Source organism: Chrysochloris asiatica, unplaced genomic scaffold (assembly GCF_000296735.1).
Source record: "Chrysochloris asiatica unplaced genomic scaffold, ChrAsi1.0 scaffold00007, whole genome shotgun sequence".
NCBI classification, from domain to species: Eukaryota; Metazoa; Chordata; class Mammalia; order Afrosoricida; family Chrysochloridae; genus Chrysochloris; species Chrysochloris asiatica.
The window spans coordinates 29,570,401-29,590,623 of NW_006408525.1; the positions used below are offsets into that span (position 1 = coordinate 29,570,401).

The following is a 20,223-nucleotide window of genomic DNA, read 5'->3' on the forward strand; positions in this document are numbered from 1 at the left end:
TTTCAGAGGTTGGTAAAGGTAAAAACAAAATTGTTTAAAATCCATATTCATGGACTCCCTGAATTCTCCTCACGGTCGCCTTGGAGTGCCTGGGCCACATGTTAAAGTTCCCTGAAGGATTTAAGGTTTCCATCCAGAGACGAGGAGAAATATTTCTGAGGGATCAGGCCCGGAAGATCACGGCCCCGCCCCTCCCTTCCCCTTCCCTCCCTTCGTGGAACTGTATCTGAAGGAAATCAAATCAACAGCAGAGAGTGAGGTCACACTTGCCAGCATCTGACCTACAGTGCCCAGAGCCCACAATGCGGGTCCTCCTGCTGTGGAGTTGCCTCCTGCTCCCAGGTGAGATGGGGTGGGCTATGGGAAGGATGGTGGCCTCAGACCCTCCCCCTCCCCAGAGGGCTTCTGGACCTGTATTTCCTTCCCCCCAAGTGCATGTCCATGTTTCCTGTTCTCAACCCACAGCTCCCGTGCTTAGCTTCCTCAGCCTTAGAGGGGGCCCCAAACTTGCTGCTTCTAGAACCCAGGACCTGTCCTGGGGAGAACCCAGCTTTTCCCTATGACTCCTAGAGCGGCTGTTCCTTCTAGTCTCCCTGGTGTTGTGAGATGCCATTGAGTCAGTTCCAACTCATAGCGACCCTGCGCATGACAGAACGAAACACTGTCTGGTCCTGTGCCACCCTCACAATCATTGGTGTGCTTGGCATGTTTGCAGCTATTTCTCCTCATTCTGAGTTATAATCCATCAGCAACTGAAGGTCCTGAAAGCTTTCTTCCAGTCCATAATTGTGGCCAAATCTTCTCTGAGGAGATATCTCTTCCCAGTCATACTTTGAGTGTCTTCTATCCTGAGGAGCTCATCTTCTGGCACTATATCTGACAATGGTCTATTTATAAGGTTTATTCATAGATCTGACAATGCTATTCATAAGGTTTTCAATGGCTAACCATTCAGAAGTGGTCTGCCTCTCCTTCTTCCTAGTCTGCCTTAGTCTGGAGCGCTACTGAAAACCATCCACCATGGCTGACCCTGCTGGTATTTCAAATAGCGGTGATACAGCTTCCAGTATCCCAGCAGCATGGAAGCCACCACAGTACGACAAACTGACAGACAAGAGTAGCTACTCTCCCTACTCTGTGCCAAACCTTGAGGCAGAAAGGCACTCCTATGGATGTCCATAAACTCAGTAAACGTGTATTGAACCACTGAGAGCTAAAGAATTAGTTCATTTCATCAATTCACAGGCTTACTTTTTTTGATTTGGTGGTTTATTTGCTTTTTTACCTTTTAAGATACAAAAGCAGGACCCACTTTACAAATGCCAAGTGTTCTATCTCTTCAGTATTCTTTTTTATTAGTACATAAGATTACGGTGTGTTATACATACTGTTGTTGTTGTTGTTAAGTGCCATCGAGTCGGTTCTGACTCATAGCAACCCTGTATAGGGTTTCCAAGGAGCAGCTGTTGAGTTTGAACCACTGACCTTATAGTCCAGTGCTGATCCTATAGGTACATCTTAAATTCAGTAAAACCGTATATCACCATCATCTATAGATGAGAAAACACAGAGTCCCAGAGAGTTCAAGCAACTTCCCAAGGTCACACAGCTTCTAAGTGGCAGGGCTGAGAGATTCAAATGTCCATCTGTCTGAATCTAGACTCTGCCTGCCTTCAATATGCCAGGTATAGGAAAACAGCAACAGTCCTAGGAGGAGGTGTCCTGGTTCACAAGGCTGTCCCTAGAAGGGGGTGACTGAGAAAAACCTGCCTTCCTCCCAGTGAAGTGAGGACATCTGCGACTTGGATCAAGCAGGTTCCAACCTCCATCCCCCCACCCACCCCACTCTGGTTTCAGGATCCAGAGCCCTGAAGGGCCCGAAGGAGATCAGCGGGTTTGAAGGCGACACCATATCTGTACGGTGCTCCTATGAGAAGGAACTGAAGGAGCGCCAGAAATATTGGTGCAGGAAGAAAAGGTGGCTCCTCTTCCCCTGTTCTGACACCATTTACTCGGGAGAAGATGGCCAGGAGGTGGTGTCAGGCCGGGTGTCCATCCGAGACAATCGCCAGGAGCTGGCATTCACAGTGACCCTGAGGGACCTCACCCGGGAGGATGAAGGAGAGTACTGGTGTGGAATTAGAATACTGGGCTTCGATAAAACTTTCCTCGTCTCTCTGATCATCTTTCCAGGTAACACATGTCTCAAATTCCTTGCTGGGGCAGGGAGTAGGAAGCATAAGAAGGGGGCACAGGTCATCAGAGGTAAATCCTGTTTCCAGCCAAACTCGCTAGGTGTCTGGAAGACACCACAAGATCAGGCCGGCCAAGTGCTCACAGCATCCGGGGCAGATGGTGCCGCAGAAATCCTAGCTGTTCTTTCGTTCCTGCTGCCCAAGGTCACACTGAATCAAATCAACATCTGTCCAACTCCACCTATAGTGCCTTTTCTCTCTGCCCAGATGAATGGGAGGAAGAATTCCATGGGTTGGGAACAAGATGGACATCCCAGGGAAATATTAAAAAAAAAAAAAAAAAAATACTGCTTCCCTAGAATCATGTATGCCTGAGGACATCCCAGACTCACTCCAACCAAGTCATGGTCACACTGGCCTCATCCTCCTGATGACCTCAGTTCTCCTCTCAGCCTCCCCTCTCCCAGATCTAAAGTCTCAGGGCAGGTGCTGGGGAAGCCTGGGAAGCATCTTCTGGATGAATAGATGAATGGATGGATGAATGGGTGGGTAGATGGATCGGTAGGTAGGTAGATGATAGATAAGATAGATAGTTAGTCACCTAGTCAGCTTATAGGAATCTTGGTGCCATCAAGTTGGTTCCAACTCATAGAACCCCATATAGGGTTTCCAAGGAGCATCTGGTGGGTTTGAACTGCCGACCCTGTAGTCCTCAGTACAGTACTGACCCTACAGCATCACACTTTTTGTAGAACAAAACATCCATCTGGTCCTGCATCATCCTCACCAATAATGGCATGCTTGAAGCCATCATTGCAACCCTCGTACCAGTCAGTGTCAGTGAAGGTCTCCCTCATCCTCGACTTCACCACACCTGACATTCTCCTCCAGTGATTGGTCACATCTGATGGTGTCTCCAAAGCAAGCAGGCTGGGCAATGTTCTGTTGTGATCCATAACGTTATCAGGGACTCATTTTCAGAAGCAGATCGAGACCTTTCTTCCTTGTTCATCTTAGTCTGAAAGCTCTGCCCCTGCTGGTGTCTGAAATACTGGTGGTATAGCTTCAGCCTCACAGAAACATGTAAGCCTCCACAGAATGACAAACTGACAGACAGGTGGGTTTGTTGGATTAGGGGACTCTCAAGAGCTAAGGTTGGAGCCAGGGGTGGAGGCAGGGGGTGGAGCACCTCTCTAGGTGACCAGAAACCCATTGGGTTTGCTGAGTAGAAGGAAGCCAGAGAGGGCCCAGGGAGTGGGCAGACCCAGTCTGTCAGATAGGAGGGGCAAAGTAGGGTTTTGTATCCCTGTTTCCCAGATAGGGGCTGAAGCTCCAAGAGGTCTAACAGCAGGGACTGGTGGAACCAGGATTCAAAGGCAGATCATTTCTGGTTTTGGAGTCTTCTTTGTTCTCATGATGAGTGCCCATCTCCACCACCAGATCCATCAGCCATGGGGCCTGATTTTAATTCAGAGAAATAAATTTAAATTCATCAAATAATCATGTTGTTAAGTGCTGTCAAGTCAGTGACATAGTGACCCTGTGTAGGGTTTCCAAGGTCAGTGGGTTTGAACCACTGACCTTTCAGTTAGCAGTCCAGTGCTCTAATCCCTTTTTATCTGTATCCAAACCTCATTTTAACCTAAATCTCACGTGTGTCAGAGTAGAAGTGTGATCTGCCAGGTTTTCAATGACTGATTGGTCAGAAGTAAATCGCCAGTCCTTTCTTCTAAAGTGTCTACGGGTAGATGAGAAATTCTAGTCTTTCAGTTAACAGCCAAGCATATTAACAGTTTACATCACCTAAACACCATTTGTAGCTAGTTGTGATCAATTTTACCTCATTTAGGCTCTCCTTATTTATGTCTTTAACTCTTACTCTTGTTTGTAATTATTTGTTTGTATACAACATGTATTGTATACGGCATGTGTTGTATATGGCATGTGTTGTATACGACATGTGTTGTATACGGCATGTGTTGTATACGACATGTGTTGTATACGGCATGTGTTGTATACGACGTGTGTTGTATACGGCATGTGTTATTGCTGTTAAGTGCCGTCAAGTAGACTTCGACTCGCAGCAACCCTGTTTAGGGTTTCCCAAGAGCGGCTGGTGAATTTGAACTGCCAACCTTGCAGTTTAAACCCACCTTGTGCATTACCCCACAGCGCCACACCAGGTATGTGGCATATATACAAATAATTTATAGTATCATATTATCATCCTACATCAGAACTTGCTAGCCTCTCTCTAGTTGTTGTTGTTGTTGTTGTATCCCATGGAGTCGGTACGGACTCAAATCAACCCTGTACAGGGTTTCCGAGGCTGTAAATCTTTACAGGAGCAGAAAGTCTCATCTTTCTCCAGCGGAACTGCTGGTAGTTTTGAACTGCTGACCCTGAGGTTAGCAGCCCGATTCGTAACCACTGCACTACCAGAGCTCCTTCTAGTGACCTTGGGGATATTGAAAATGAAGGAGACTGCATAATGGTAGAGGTATGCCCTGATGGTTAGTGGTAGCATTTTTGCCTTCTGTGAGGTACACCTGGATTTGATTCCTGGCCAATATGCAAACACAGCTTCCATCCATCTTTCTGTGGAGTTTTGCATATTGCCATGATGCTGATCAAGTTTGAGTGGAGCTTCCAGACTACAACAGACTAGGAAGAAAGGCCTGGCAATCTGCTTCCAAAATCAGCTAATGAAAATCTTATGATCACAGTGATACAATCTGCAACTAGTCATGGGAAACCTTGCAGTTCAAACCCACTTCGTGGTCCAGTGCATTACCCCACAGCGCCACACCAGGTATGTGGCATATACACAAGTAATTTATAGTATCATATTATCATCCTAAGGAGCTCTGGTAGCGTAGTGGTTACGAATCGGGCTGCGAACCTTAAGGTCAGCGGTTCGAAACTACCAGCCGCTCCGCGGGAGAAAGATGAGGCTTTCTACTCCCGTAAAGATTTACACCCTCGGAAACCCTGTACAGGGTCGCTATGGGTCGGACCCGACTCGATGGCACTTAACAACAACAACAACAAGTACTGGAACAGAGAATGGTGGAGAAAGAGGGGAAATCCAAGTAGAATGTAAGACAAAACAGACTGGGGAGGTGGAGAAGCTAGGGGACCTCAGTGGCTTCGGGAGTTTGGTCAACAGGTTTTGTCCACTGCGTTGGACACAGAAAGTAGGTCTTTTGGCTTTGGTAAGTCCCAGCTTAGTGGGGGAGACCCAGTAAACAAGTTGTTAATAGCTGGCATCAAATCAGCCCCAACTCATGGTAACTTCCTGCACCACAGAACATGCCCAGTGGCCTGCTCCACGCCCAGGTTCGGTTGCAGATCTCGTTTTCATTGACTGGGTTTCAGAAGCAGATTGGCAGATCTTTCTTCAAAGTCCATTATATTAAACAAGTAATTGCAGCATAATCAAGTATAAATTCTGCTGGAGGCTTGCACAGGATGTTGGAGGTTGTGGGGTAGGGAGGTAGTGACACCTGAGCTGAATACTAAAGAACAGGAAAGGCATTGTCCACAGAGGAACAGCATGCTCAAGGCATAGAGGCCGGCATGAGGCTTGCTTAATTGGAATGGAGGGCGGCTCTTAATGACTGAAGGATCAGATAGGCAAGGAGGTGAAGTTGCCAGGGTGAAATGAAACCTGAGTTTGCAAGGCCTTGAAAGTCATGCTAAAGAGTTCAAATGTCATCTTCTAGTCACTGGAGAGCCATTGATTGTTCTATATCAAGGATTAACAAGAGTCAATACATGGTATCTTACAGACAAAATTGACATGGGTGTGCAGGATGGCATGGGAGGCTTGGGCTGGGGAGCAGTGTGGTATAAGGGAAGCTGGAGGCCTGAACGAAGCTGGAGGCCAGGGGGGAAGTACAAGGAGGGAAAGACCTTGGAGCAGCTGGAACCCACCACCCTTGGCTCCTGATTGGCTGAGGAGAGGAGATGAGTAACACTCTGAGCTGGTGGGTGGGGGCTGGGGGCGGGGAGCTGCCTGCTTTCATGGAAGGGTTCCAAGCAGCAGTTCAGGGCTTCCCTGAGACCAGACTCTCCTTTTCCTCTAGGGCCCTGCTGTCCTCCCTCCCCTCTATCCTCCTTACAGCCTCTTGCTACAAGCTTCCAGCCCAAAGCAAAAGTTTGGCAAACTCAGGCCATGGAATTGAGTGAGTGAATGGTTTTCTGTCCCTCCTTCACCCCTTCTTCAAGAAACATCTGGTGAGGGCCTATCTTTGTGGCTACTCACCTACCGTCACAAGTTTGGGTAGCTGGATTGTCCAGCTGAGGAAAAGAATGGAGGAGGTCAGTGGGGTTGGGTCCCTCACTCCAGGTCACCCCAGAAGTGGACACAGCCTGACCATGAAGCTGATGCTCTGTCTGTCCCACCCAGAAAGCCTAGGCTCAGGCTCTGACCTCAGGATCCACCCCTGCATCCCTGTCCTGACCAGCTCTGTGGCTGGTGAAGGAGGCCAAGGTCTAGGTGGTGAAGGTGTTAGGATATTCTCTGATGAAGGAGGAGGTGACAATTGGGCAGAATTGTAGGAGATGGAAGGAAGGTGACTACATGAGTGGTCACTGAATGGGCCAGCGGTGTGATCGCAATGTCCCATACAGAGAACAGGTTGTAGGTGTAAAAAGAGGGGGAAGCTTATGTACCATAGTGGGGTGTGCCTAATACGGGATTTGCTTCTTCAAATTGGCTTCATAGGCCCGTGCTTGCTTCCTGGGTGTGTCCTTTAGCTGAGGCTGCTCTGAGAAATTGGTCCTGGGGAGGCTCAAGTTTGGGTCACAGGTCAGAGGTCTGGGAATGTGGGGATTCAAGGGTCAGGGAAGGTGCTGAGGCATTGCTTTTGGACTTATAGCTTCTCCTGATCTCCAGCTGAGAGTCACCACAGCCAAGCAGGGGAAGACAGGGGCCAAGGCCCCTCCATACACAGACACCTCCCTGCATGCACACGCAGGACCCTCACTATACACAAGTGCCTCTCCTCATGAAGAGACCTCTTCTTACTCAGCGACCACTCCTCATACAGCGACCTCTCCTTCTGCAGGGAGCTCCCGCCTGGCCACACAGCTGGACTTCACCTCAGCAAAGGGTACCAGCCCCAACCCCAGCAGCAGTAGCTCCAAGTCCAGGTGAGTGGCCAAGGTCTCTAAACCATAGGTGACTTTGTGTAAATAAGAACCTGATGCCTCTTCTTTCTCGTGGATATAGGCTCTTGTCATAGCCCCAGCATAGGGTTCAGAGGGCAAGCTGGAGTTCAGCCCCCACTTCTGCTATAACAGGGCTCTTGAGCAATAAACCACCTGAACAATACAGAAAGCAGCAGCCCTGTTGCCCTGTATTCACTGCCCCCCTTCATCAAGTTGGAGGGTCCAACCATAGCTCTAGTCCCTCTCCCTGGCCCAGCTACCCCAGTTCAATAGCTTTTACCGCAATATTTTGTACTGAGCCCTGTGCTAAGCATTAAAATATGGAACTTAAAATAATAAATATGAAAAGTAGAAACAAAGACACCAGTCTTAGCCAACTGGAGTTTCCAACCCAAATTCAGGGGTTGTAATTACATTCAGTTACTGATCCCCTGGTAACTGCTGGCAGGTTCAGATCCAGCAGAAAGTGTCTCCCGGGGTTAACAATTGGAGCTGGGTCCCATTCCACACCAGACAGGCAAAACATGGGCTGACCAGATGACATGTCCAGCAGCCCTCTGAGGTCCTTGAGAAAGGCAGGGATGTGACTGAAACTCAGAATAAGAATACCATAGTGAAGCCTCATCAACCCTCAGACCACCAAAGAGCTCTGGTGTTGTTGTTGTTGAGTGCCACATCAGTTCGGACCCATAGTGACCCTGTATAGGGTTTTCGAGGAGCAGTTGGTGAGCTTGAACTGCCGACCTTGCAGTTCAAACCGACTTTGCAGTCCAGCGCATTAACCCACAGCGCCACACCAGGAAGCGATGGTCGATGAGCTGAGCTGCTCACAACAACGTCAGCGGTTCGCATTTACCAACCGTTCCTCGGGAGAAAGATGAGGCTTTCTGCTCCTGTGAAGATTTACAGACTCAGAAACCCTATACAGGGTCACTATGAATTGGAACCGACTCTGCAGCACATCACCGCCACCACTGCCACCAGAGGCCATTCTGATCAAGGTCACAGTAGTGATTCCTGGATAAAATGGGGAACAAATATGAAGCAGAGCTCAAATTCTTCTTTAAAAAAATAAACTAGGCCAGACAAAAAAGACACTGAATGTAAAACTAATGTTCCCCCATGTAAACTATCACACAATACACAACAAAACATTTATTTAATTAAAAAAAAATTTACACACACACACAAAAATCAATAGGGCAACATTTTCCTAAGGATAAAGTTGAGAAGGGATAGGAAGGTGGTGAAATGCAAATAAGAACCTCTGGAAGCAAACAGGATAACAGTTGCTACCTGGAGGGGATTGTAATCATTGAGATGAAGCAGAGTGTATGATTTGTTGAATATAAAGCTGATGATCTTCTTTGTAAACCTTCACTCAATTCACAATAAAAGGTTAAAAAAAAAAAAAAAAAAAGGACACTGAGTCCCTGAGATAATCATCTTGAAACCTAGACCTGAGCCTATCCCCTACGATCATCATTTAGGGAAATAGCAGACAGTACACAAATAAAGGACAATGACCATAAGATCTGTGTCCTACTCAGAAACCAGAAGGTCAGTAATTACTCAAAAGCAAAGATGAGAGGATAAGGGGACAGAGAAATTAGAGTACAGGAAAGGGAACAAAGAGAATGTAGACTCTTCGTGATACATGGAATTAATGTTACTGAACACATTATGTGGAAATTGTCAAAGGGGAACCTAACGTCTTATATATACTATCACCAAAAATCCAATTAAAATATTGTTAAAAAAAAAAGTCACGTTGCCCAGAGAATCAATGATATCAACTAGTAAAAGTCAGTGAGGATGCCCCAGTGTACCATTGCCCTAAGCTTAGATGCCAACTGTGTGATGTGCTTCTTACCCTCTTCCGTTCTCAGTTTCTCCTGTGTGAAATCAGACCAGCTCTACCTAGTTAACTAACAGTGGTGGTGAAAATGAATTGTTAACACTGGCACCAAGTTTTACTTGCATCAGACACTGTGCTAAGCACATCCAAAGCCATTTAATTATCACAACAATCCTCTGAAGTGTTATTGTCATTGTTTGTTATTGATTCCAACTCACGGTGGTCCTCTGTGTGTAAAGTAGAACACTTCTATAAGGTTTTCAGGGATGTGACCTTTCAGAAGCAGATAACCAGGGCTTCTGAGGCATCTTCTGAGGTGTCTCTGGGTAGGTTAGAACAGCCAAACTTTCAGTTAGTAGTTGAGCACTTATTATCATCCCCATTTTACAGAGGGGGAAACTGACACCCTGGAAAATTAAGCCACTTGCCCAAGGATATAGTGGAGTCTGGGTAGCTGGCTTCAGAGTCTGCACTAATTAAATAAAAGAATGCCATCAGTAACAAATGCCATGCAAATCTTTGCTGGGCTAAGTTGGGTTTCACACTAGGGACTGATTTCCTCAGCCCTTTTCCTCAGATCCCAAAGACAGCCACTGGCCTCCTTCCATGTCGCCCCCAGGGTGTCCATCCCGATGATCCGAATCTTGGCCCCAGTCCTTGTGTTGCTGGCCCTTCTGCTGGCTACAGGCCTGGCTGTCCTTGGCAGCTTCGTGCTCCGCCGGAGGAGAAAAGGTGAGCAAGGGTGGGTAAGAGGTGGTGGGCAGCTCTCAACTAGGGCTGTTCCCTGAGAACCACAGTTCCCTTCTCTACCTCCCCAAGAGACCTTTGGGCTGAGGCAGGGCCAAGAGGCAATAAGAAACAGGAGAAAGCGATTCAAATGTGGGAGCAGAGGGGATTCTCAACTTCAGTCACTTCTGTCCCCATCAGTCCCAGTGACTCTGCGAGTCCAGCCCTTGGTCGGCAACTGACTGCCAGGAAACACTGAACTCAAACAGAGCCAACATTGTGGCCCTCTAGAGGTGCTCAGTCCCTGCCATAGACTTGATTTCAAAGCCCAGCTCTGCCACTTTTTAGCTGTGTGACCTTGGACAAGTCACCTAACCTCCCTGAGCCTCAGTTTTCTTAGATCATGGATATGTGTGATTTCTGCATCACTGGAAGATTTTAAGTAACTCTAGCAACGGAAATAGAATGCAAGCCACATATGTAATTCAAGTTCCTAGCGGTCAAGTTATAAAAAGGAAAAAATAAACAAGTGAAGTTAATTTTAACACTATTATTTCTCTAACTTGATCTATCCAAAATGTTATTATTTCAACATGGAATAAAAAAAAAGGAACTATGATACATAGTCTCCTTTTATTCTTATCTGGGGTGTATTTCACACTCACAGCACAACTCAACTTGCATTAGTCACATTTCCAAGGCTCAGTGGCCCCATGTGGCTCGCTGCCCAATTGATAGTGGCCAGTACAGACATTGTTTCGTTCTGCTGTACATGGGGTCGCTATGAGTCAGTTTCCACTCGATGGCACCTGACAACAACAGACAGTGAGAGCTAACAGAAGTCAGAAGAGCCAGCGTGTACCAGGTACTGCTCTGCAGAGATAGCATTTCAATCTCCTCAGCTCTATGGAGGGGTTAGGAACGATGCGTCACATTTTACAGGGAAGGAAACTGAGGTTAGACAGGCTGTCCAGTGAAGTGGTAGAGCCAGGAAGATCTGTGCCAAAATATGTTGTAAATTGTCAAGTGTTGTTCCAGTGAAGGTGGCCAGTGGCCCTTGTGTGACTTCCAGGAAGAGCTGGACAGGTGTCTGAGAACTCAGCCTGCCCTGATGGGGGTGGGGCCTGGCCTGGTCCTGGGAAAGGCCAGCTCTTCACTCTGCAGCCCCAAGAGAGTCCTCCCCAAATGCAGGCCCACCGTCCTGATATGGCCCAGGCTCCTCTCCTTAACCCAGAGGTCTAGGTCTCCATGCAACTAAAACCCCTCAGGGCTGGCCACCCTCAGACCCGCCCAAGCCGCTAGGCCTTCACACAGGCTTCATGGAGCAGAGTTGCCTGAAGGTGCTGACAGATGGTTGGTCAGTGCTGTGTGGCTTCCAGGAAATCAACAGCAGACCCTCCTCTGGATCCTTTGGGTTCCCCAGGGCCTGTGTGTGGCTCCAGCTTTATCCCCTATACAGCAAACAGCTCTGCCTACTTCCCCAGGCCCCACAGGAGAGTCTAGAGGAGCACCAGGGTGTCAGTACTCCCTGTCACAACTTCAGAGCCACTTAGCATCTCGCATCTCAATTGTGGTCCCCAGCAAGCAGCGGCATCTCCTGGAAGCCTATTAGAAATGCAAACTCTCATGCTCCCAAACTCAACCTGACTGATTAGAATCCACATTTTAATATTTCCAGGGGCCTTGTGTGCACATTAGGGATCCCTGGTGGTGTCATGGTTAAGCGTTGGCTGCTCACTGAAAGGGGAGCGATTCCAACCCACTAGGGAGGGAGGTGTAGCAACCTGCTTCTGTAAAGATGACAGCTTCAGAAACCCCATAGGGCAGTTCCACTCTGTCCTCTAGGATCTCTGTGAGTTGGAATCCATTCGATGGCAGCAGGTAGGGACATTAAGGGTGAGAAGTACAGAATTCCTTTCCCAGAGCTCTCCATGGGTCTGACCTCAGTGGCTGGATCATTGCCAAGGGTCTCTGAGCTAGAAGGGCTTTCTCTGTTCACCTTGTCCTACCAAATCCCGCTGCAAGGCCCCTGTTTTTAAGGTGGCTGGCCCACCTCTCTGAAAGCAGTTGCAGGCTACTCCTCGCTACTCCTGACGTCATGGGCTTCTCCTGGGTCTCTTTCAGCTCATGAGGCCATGGAGCCAGAGAAGAACCAGCAGGTCCACCTCTCACAGTTGGCCAAGAAAGAGGTAAGCTGAAGGCCAAGCTCAGATCCCCTTGGCCCTGGAAGTCAGGACTCACGGGTCCTGCCTCCGTTTTCCCACCGGGTTCTCCGTTTCTGAACTGACCTAGAGATCAAGCTTGCTTCAACGATCATCAGCCCACCAGATTTAAGCCGGCTACAGTCAGTGCCCACCACACCCCTGGTTTCCCACCAGGAGCCAGGTAGGAGGTGGGGTGGGGGTGGTACAAATGTCTTCTTTCCCAGGCCCAGCCCCTCTTCCTGCCCCCTTATACAATCAGAGAACTGACCCAGAGGGGACCTTTGAGGTCATCTAGTCCCGTGGTTCTCTAGTTTGATGCAAACCCCCTCTCAGAACATCCAGGGGTGCTGTTGGAAACACACTTTTCTGGGCCCCAGCTCCAACCTCTAGGGGCAGGGCCCAGGAACCTGTATTTTAAATATTGTCCCAGGGAATTCTGCCAGCGCCTCAGAGTGTGATAACAGAGTCCAGTTTGTTTTTGCAGAAGAGGAAACTGAGGCCCAGAGAGGGTAAACGTCTTGCCCAAGGTCACACAGCATGTGGTGACCCAAATGGAGAATGGGACCCAGATCTGCTGATTCTCAACTCTCCTTTTTCAGAAACACCCTGAGGTGTTGTCTCAGTTTTCAAGGTGTTTCCTTGGCTATACCATAGGGTACACACTGAGGGAAAACAGGTGACCAAGAGAATGGGGATCTCTACACCCATCTTTCTGGAGAGGTCACCTCCTCCAGGGCCTTTCCCTGACCCCTGCAAGAAGAGTCGGTCCCTGGCAGCATCCTGAGAAAGTGTCAGGATCACAGTTCAGGAAACATCCGGCTTCACCCCACCCCACCCCCAGCTCCTCTTCCCTCAGCTGTTTATAGAAATTCTTCCAAACCAGTTCCCTCAAATCTGGGGGCAGGAAAGGGGGCCTGCTAGCCCCTGCTTTCCTGGCGCCAGTGAGGACAAAAGACTCAGGCTCCATCATCACCCCTGCCCCTGGGGAGAGGTTGGGGTGGGAAGGGAGGTATCAGCCTTGGCTTAGGAAGCAGCTGTTGTTGTCTCAGGAAGCTCCACAAGGACAAAGGTGAAGGAAGGCAGTGAGGGAAAAGTCATGAGTGGATGGAGGGAGCTACCACTAACCACGAGCAAGGTCGCCGCCTGGTAGTCCCAGAGCCATGGGACTCACCCCCACTCAGCTCCAGAAGAGGGGTTGGGGTGAGAGGGAATCCTCTGTCCTGTGGAGGGGAGGCTAAGAGGGGGCCTATGCCAACCAGGCTTCCTGCCCTGCCACCCCTGTCCACTCTGGGAGGGACTGCCTGGGACTTGTTTGTACCTACTTGTTCTAAGGCACCTGTCCCTGCCCTGAAGAAGTGGGAAGGGACAGGAACAGGCAGAGGAGCTGTGGGAGGTGGTTTCCCAAGCTCCAGAAGCAAAGCCCTGTGTTGTTGTTGTTGTTGTTGTTAGGTGTTGTCCAGTCGGTTCCAACTCATTGGAACCCTGCGTACAACCAAACAAAACACGGCTTGGTCCTGCGTCCTTCTCACACTCACGGCTGTATTTGAGCCCATTGTGGCAGCCCCCGTGTCATTCCGTCATATGGAGGGTCTTCCTCCACGTCTCTGACTCAGCATCATGTCCTTCTCTAGAGACTTGTCCCTCCTGATATCATGTGCAAAATACTGGAGACAAAGTCTCTCCATCCTCGATTCTAAGAAGCATTCTGGTTGTACTTCTTCCGGCACAGATGTGTTCATTCTTCTGGCATTCTATGGCATATATTCAATACTCTTTGACAAAAACCGTAATTTAAAGGCATCAATTCTTCTTCCACTGTCCTTATTCATTGTCTAGCATTTGCATGCATATTAGATGATTGAAAAAACCATGGCCTAGGTCAGGCACACCCTAGTCCTCAAAGTGACATCTTTGTTCTTTAACCCTTTAAAGAGGCCTTTTATAGCAGATTTGTCCAATGTAGTCTGTCCTTTGATTTCTTGACTGCTGCTTCTGTGGGCATTGACGGTGGATCAAAGTAAAATGAAATCCTTGACAACTTCAATCTTTTCTCTGTTTGTCATAATGTTGCTTATTGGTCCAGTTGTGAGGATTTTGTCTTCATGTTGAGGTGTAATCCATACTGAAGGGTGTAGTCTTTGATTTTCATCAGTAAGGGCTTCAAGTCCTCTTTCTGCAAGCAAAGGAGAACCCTGTATGCATGATCAATGGAAGGCTTCTACTTTGTCTTGATTTGTTTCCCTTTTGGGATCCCTGTAGTTTTTAGTAGAGTCTGAAGATGGAATTGCTCACATTCAGGACAAAGAGGGAGGGGAAGCTCTACTTGCCCTGAGAGAGCCCCCCAAAAAGGCATGAAAAGAGAAAAGTGTTCGAGGCCAGAGAACCATTTTTCTTCCTTGGAAACCATCCTTCGTTTTGCTGGGAGGATTGGCCTCCATTCATTCATCCACTTTCCCCTTTTATTGAATATGTGCGTACCCGAGGTTTGACGCATATTATTGCATCTCCATGATTCCAACATGAGCATTATTATTGCCTCCATTTTAGAAATGAGGAAACAGAAGCTCAGAGAAGATAAGTAACTTCCGAAAGTGACCCTGCCAGAAAGAGGCAGTCGGCAAACTCATTGAGGTCTGTGGGGCTGTCCGCAAAGCCCTGTGCTTCTTCCACCAACCCCCACATTGAAGTATGTTGTTGTTGTTAAGTGCCGTAGGGTCAGTTTTGACTCATAGCAATCCTGTATAGGGTTTCTGAGGAGCGGCTGGAGAGACTGAACCACTAACATTGCGGTTCAAGCCGACACTTCAGTCCACAGCTTTAGCCCACAGCACCACACCAGCACTCATGCTGAAGTATGAGGGGTATAAATTACGACACAAAGCCTACAGCCTTCCCCAGACTCAGGGAGGAGATCAGTTCGTAGCCCATGAATGTGGGAAGAAGTACAAAGGCCATGACTAACTTGTGGGAAAACAATGATCCAATTGGGGTGTGGGTCAGATAGGCATTCCCTGCTTCTTTGCTGCTATTTTCCTAGTACCACAAAAGACAGGCTCCCATATATGGCTTATATATTCAACAGCCCAGAGGAGGGGTCCCTTCTGTACAGAGAAAATGCCACCACGCTTGCAGGAACAGGGCAGGATGTTCAGGATGGGCAAGGCACAAAGGGACTGCAACTGCACTGGACACACGGTTATACGTGGTCCTCGCCATGGCCTACTTTAAGGTTTGGTGTCTGCCTGTGATGTTCTTTCCTCAAACCTGGTCACTAGGGTGACATTTCTGCTGCTGGTGGTGGTCAGCAATCAGTAGTGGCTGGGTTGTGACCGAATCACAAAACTGTGGACATGGGACTTGTGAGAATTGACTCTGACTTCAGGAGTCTTCTAGTGTAGCTGTAGCTTTGCCATGCACCAAGGTCCCCTCTGCCCTCCCCTAGATGGGCAGGGCTGGGAGAGACAAGGGCCACGAGAGACACACAGCATTTGTGAACTCTCCTTCCCCAACCCCTCATTCCCCAAATCATATCTCACGGAAAGAATCCTGGATGGATTCTTACCTTGTCCCTGTGAGGTTAAAAGTGTCACCTGAGACAGCTCCAATATCCACCTCTGTCTCAGCGCTTCAGCTGGGCTTTTGATGGAGGTAGAGGCCCCAGGTAGTAGACAAGGAACACAATTGAGACAAAGAGAAAAGTGTGGCTGTCCTGCCAGATGGCTGCATGGTAGGGAAAGAGCTTGGGTCTGGGGATGTGAGTACAAAGCCCAGTTAGGCCACTTGGCAGCTGTGTGACTTCAAGCAAGTTACACTGCCTCACTGAGCTTTGGTTTCCCCAACTCACATCATCTGTGGGTGCCTAGTGATGGAAAACTGCTTCTTTTGGTTTTAGCACTCATCTGTCCATGGAGACAGGCTCTGCTAGGGGATTTAGCCAGCTCCAGCCTCTGCTCCAAAGCAGTTGTCCACCTGACAGGACAAGGGAAGGTGGTATAGATGGCCCTTAGTTCCTGACCTGAGGGCACATGGGAGCAGCCAGATCTAGTCAGAAGGTGGGCTTCTCTGTCTGTCTCTCCTCCCCGGGCCTCAGTTTCCTCATTCAAAACATGGAACTCCTCAAGCTAATGATCTAGTTTTCTTTTAAAAAATAATTACGATAGCCTACATATGTATTTTTTTATTGACAAAACCTTTTTTTCTTTTTTAAGACTTTATGCGGCCTCAACTGATTTTTTTGTTCGTAGGTTAATTTCCTTGTTCATATGTTAATGCCCACCTGCTCATCGGAGACCACTTCAATTGAACCTCACGTCTCTAGAATCATAGTTCCTTAGAGTCAAAAGACAGCTCAGAAGTCCTCTACAGTAGTAGATAAAACCTTTTTGGGATCATTATGCTTCAATATATTTTTCCTTATAAAATGGCATGGAACAGGTAAAACCATCCTGCAGAATTTCACTCTTTACAACTCTTCAGATATTTAGGAAATTGTACCTAGGAAAGATATAGGAACATCAAGAACTAACCACTGTCTTTTCTGGAGTAACCACCATGGTATGAATTGCCCCACAATCCAGGTACAAATAGGGTCACATTGCTAGTTTACCCACTTAATCCCTTGGTTTATTATGAAACTGTCTGTGAGTTACAGAAAAACACCAGGAACTCAAAGGTGGGGAGGTGTCAACAGAAGGGTCTTGAATGCCATCATTCCTCACATTAAAAGTTATAGCCAACAAAATAGTTTTTTCTGCTCAGCCATTCAAATATTTTGATTATTCACCCCTTCACAGAGAATATGCTCACTTTCATGAAGAAGTAAATCTGATTGCCTCCAATTTGGTTCAACATTTTGATTTTGTGATTGTGAAGTGCCGTCGAGTCGATTCCGACCCATAGCGACCCTGTACAGGGTTTCCAAGGGTGTAAATCTTTACAGGAGTAGAAAGCCTCATCTTTCTCCCGCGGAGCGGCTGGTAGTTTCGAACATAGGCCCATGGAAATCGCCCTGGTAGAGATGCCAACAACTTTCCGTGACCTCTCTCATTAGATGACAGAGAAAAAAACAAATGCGAACTATCAAATGCCAGAAACTATCAAATAAATTCAAATGCAATCATTAGCAAACTTTGAACTATTTTTAGTTTCTGTCCTACAGCTATTTAAAAATGGTTAACATAAACTCAGAATGATATACTATCATACTCTAATTGCTTTGTATTTTTATTGTAGTTTACTTATAAATTCTTTGTTTCTATAATAATAATTGAAATCTAATTTGGGAAAAAACTAAGGAAATCTTCCTGAAATGATCATCTGTAAATATTCTCTTCCATTCAAGTTGTCGACATGCCTTTCAGAATGTATTACATTTGACTTTTAATCATCCATCTGCTCCTCAGCTGGTCACCTTCTGTCTCTTCTTCCTTCTCAGTCTCTTCAATCTCAAACTCCGCCTCTTTTTCTTCCTCCTCCAACTGCTCAGTTCTTTCTGTTACAAATACCTCCTCCTCCTCATTGCAGCTCTCTGCCACAGCTCTGAATTCCCGTATGCCTTCCGTTATGTGTATTTGAAGCCTCCTCCTCTTCTGAGCTCAATCCCAGGTCCCATGTACTCAATAAAGTGTGATACCAAGTCATCTCCGCAGGAATTTAGCAATTAGTAAGCCTCCCCAGTGATTACTGATCTCTTAAGAATCCTTCCTACGCTGTTATTCAGTGAATCTTTGCTGTCTCTGGGCCAATTCAAAGGTACAGCCTTCAGGCTCTTTCTGCTTAAAGGATTGCTGTTGTAAGCTGTCACTGAATCGATGCTGACTCATGAGACCCCAAGTTTGCGGAGTAGACTTCCCAAGGCTGTGACTTTTCAGAAGCAGATGGCCAGGCCTGTCTTCCAAGATACTTCTGGAAGGATTAGAACCACCAACCTTTCAGCTAATAGTCAAGTGCTTAGCTCTCTGCACCACCCAGGGACCTCCACTTAAAGAACCAAAATAACAATATTGAGACAAATAAATCTTCCAGGAGTTCCCATTTATTGAGTGATAAGACATTAATATCAATCATTATTGTAACTCTAAGGGGAAAATCATTTCCATTTTACAGCTGAGGAAACTAAACTTCAGAGAGATTAGATGCGTAACCCAAGGTTACACAGAGATGTGTAACCTTAAGTGTTATCAAATTGGTTCCAACTCAAAATGACCCTGTATAAGGTTTCTGAGGAGTGGCTGGTGGGTTTGAACCACTGACCTTTCAGTTAGTAGTCAAGTGCTTATCCTACAACCCCACAGAGACATAGGAAATGGTAAAACCAGGATTGGGACCAAGGATTCTGATTCCACCACCATGTTCTCTGCCTCACCCACCCTTCCCCACCTGTCCCTCGTCCCTTTCTTCTTGCAATTCATCCGCTGCCAAGGACAGTCTGGCCTGATGGTGTCTCTGTTACAGGAGCCTGGCTGCATCCCGGAGTATGCCGTGGTCAAACTTGCTGACCCTTGTGCCAGCCACAAGCCCTCTGAGCTCCCTAACACAGAGCTCCAGTGCCTAAACCAGGTGTGAACAAAAGGGCTTACTTCCCCAACTCAAGTCTGACAATGTGGGGAAGGGGGAGGGGGAGGGTTCTTTCCTCCACATCCAGTCTCCAACCTCTGTTCCACTTCACATCACCTTTGGCCCTGTTCAGAAAATTATGGAATCACTTGTTGGAAACCTGGGCTTAAAATACTCTGAGTTGGCAGGATTCCCATATCAGCAGCCAGAACCTAAGGTGATAAGGATTGGTAGAGTGAGAGGGAGGGGTGAAGCAAAGCCTGGGATCCCAAGGAGAAGAAGAAGTTGTTAAGTGGACAGAGGCCTGGGTCTTATGGGAAAAGCTAGGTGGACCCTCCCAACCGGACTTTACTTTTAACCCTTCACTGTTGCATTTACAGACTTCAGAGGAAGAGGAATCCTCTTCCCAGGACCCCAAAGGGGACAGCATTCCAGAGCCTCTTCATTACTTGTCTGAGGAGAAACTGTACCTCTCAGAGTTCATCCCTGTCTAGATGCCCTCCCGGCCAGTCCTGCCGTGAAGCTGAACAACCGAATTTGCACTAACTCACATGAGCCTCATGCCACCCCCTCAGAATTCAACTGCCCATCCTCCCCAACCCAGACTCCCCTCCTGACTGCCCCAGGTAACCTGGAAGCATTTGTCAGCCCTGGACCCTGCAGGTGGCCACCTCAGAGTTCCAGCTAAAAGGCTGGCAGCTTGTGTCCACCCAGAGGTACCTTGAAAGGAAGCCCTATCGATCTACTTCCAAAACATCAGCCATTGAAAACCCAGTGGAGCATAGTTCTATCTGGCACACATGGGGTGGAGTGGGGGGCCATGAACTGGAATTGACTTGATGGCAACTAACTAATAAGACAAAGGGACTTCCAAAAGTGGGGAAATTAACATTTAAAATCACAGAATCTGTCCATGAACTTTTTGAAGCTCCCTTGTATAGTCACACTGAGACAGGGAGTAAAGCCGCTGGACCCTTACTGGGGCCCAGGCAGGTTTGGGGGATCCTATCTGAGTTTGTTTCTGTTCCAGGAAATCCCCAGGTTCCCAGAAACCCTATGTAGGGTTGCTATGAGTTGGAATCCACTCTCCACGGCACTTAACAAGGTACTCAGCAACAGCTCACGTCCTCCCATTCCAGACTCTACCTTCTCCTCCTCCTTTCCACCCACACACCAGGGTCTCCTGCGTAAACTGGTGAGGAAGAGGGACCCTGTGCTTACATCTGATTCTGGTTTCTCAAACGGAGATTATGTGTGGTGCTATAGGATAAGCACTGGACTGCAAACCGCCAAGTCCTTAAAAACCCGATACAGGTTAGCTATGAGTCAGAACCAACTTGACAGTACTTAACAAGCTGAGTGCAGGTCCAGGCTTGTTGTGTGGACCTGAGTGTGGACCCAGGACCGGAAACAGCAATTACCTCTCCATTCTCCCTGCCCAGTCTTGCTTTTCTTTGAAAAGAGGTTGGAGAAAAGCTTGCCTTCTTTCATGTCCAGAAAAGGTTAATTG

At 47.6% G+C, this 20,223-nt stretch overlaps 1 protein-coding gene across 1 annotated transcript; it reads left to right on the forward strand.

Annotated features, from left to right (window-relative positions):
• Window positions 1–302: 302 nt before the first annotated feature.
• Window positions 303–19,207, forward strand: CD300LG (CD300 molecule-like family member g). Its single transcript, XM_006833708.1, has 9 exons — window positions 303–342; window positions 1,858–2,193; window positions 6,284–6,382; window positions 7,079–7,352; window positions 9,848–9,960; window positions 11,239–11,307; window positions 12,079–12,143; window positions 18,612–18,716; window positions 19,094–19,207. Exons 1-9 carry the CDS (start codon window positions 303–305, stop codon window positions 19,205–19,207), a joined length of 1,215 nt encoding a protein of 404 aa, XP_006833771.1.
• Window positions 19,208–20,223: the final 1,016 nt, after the last annotated feature.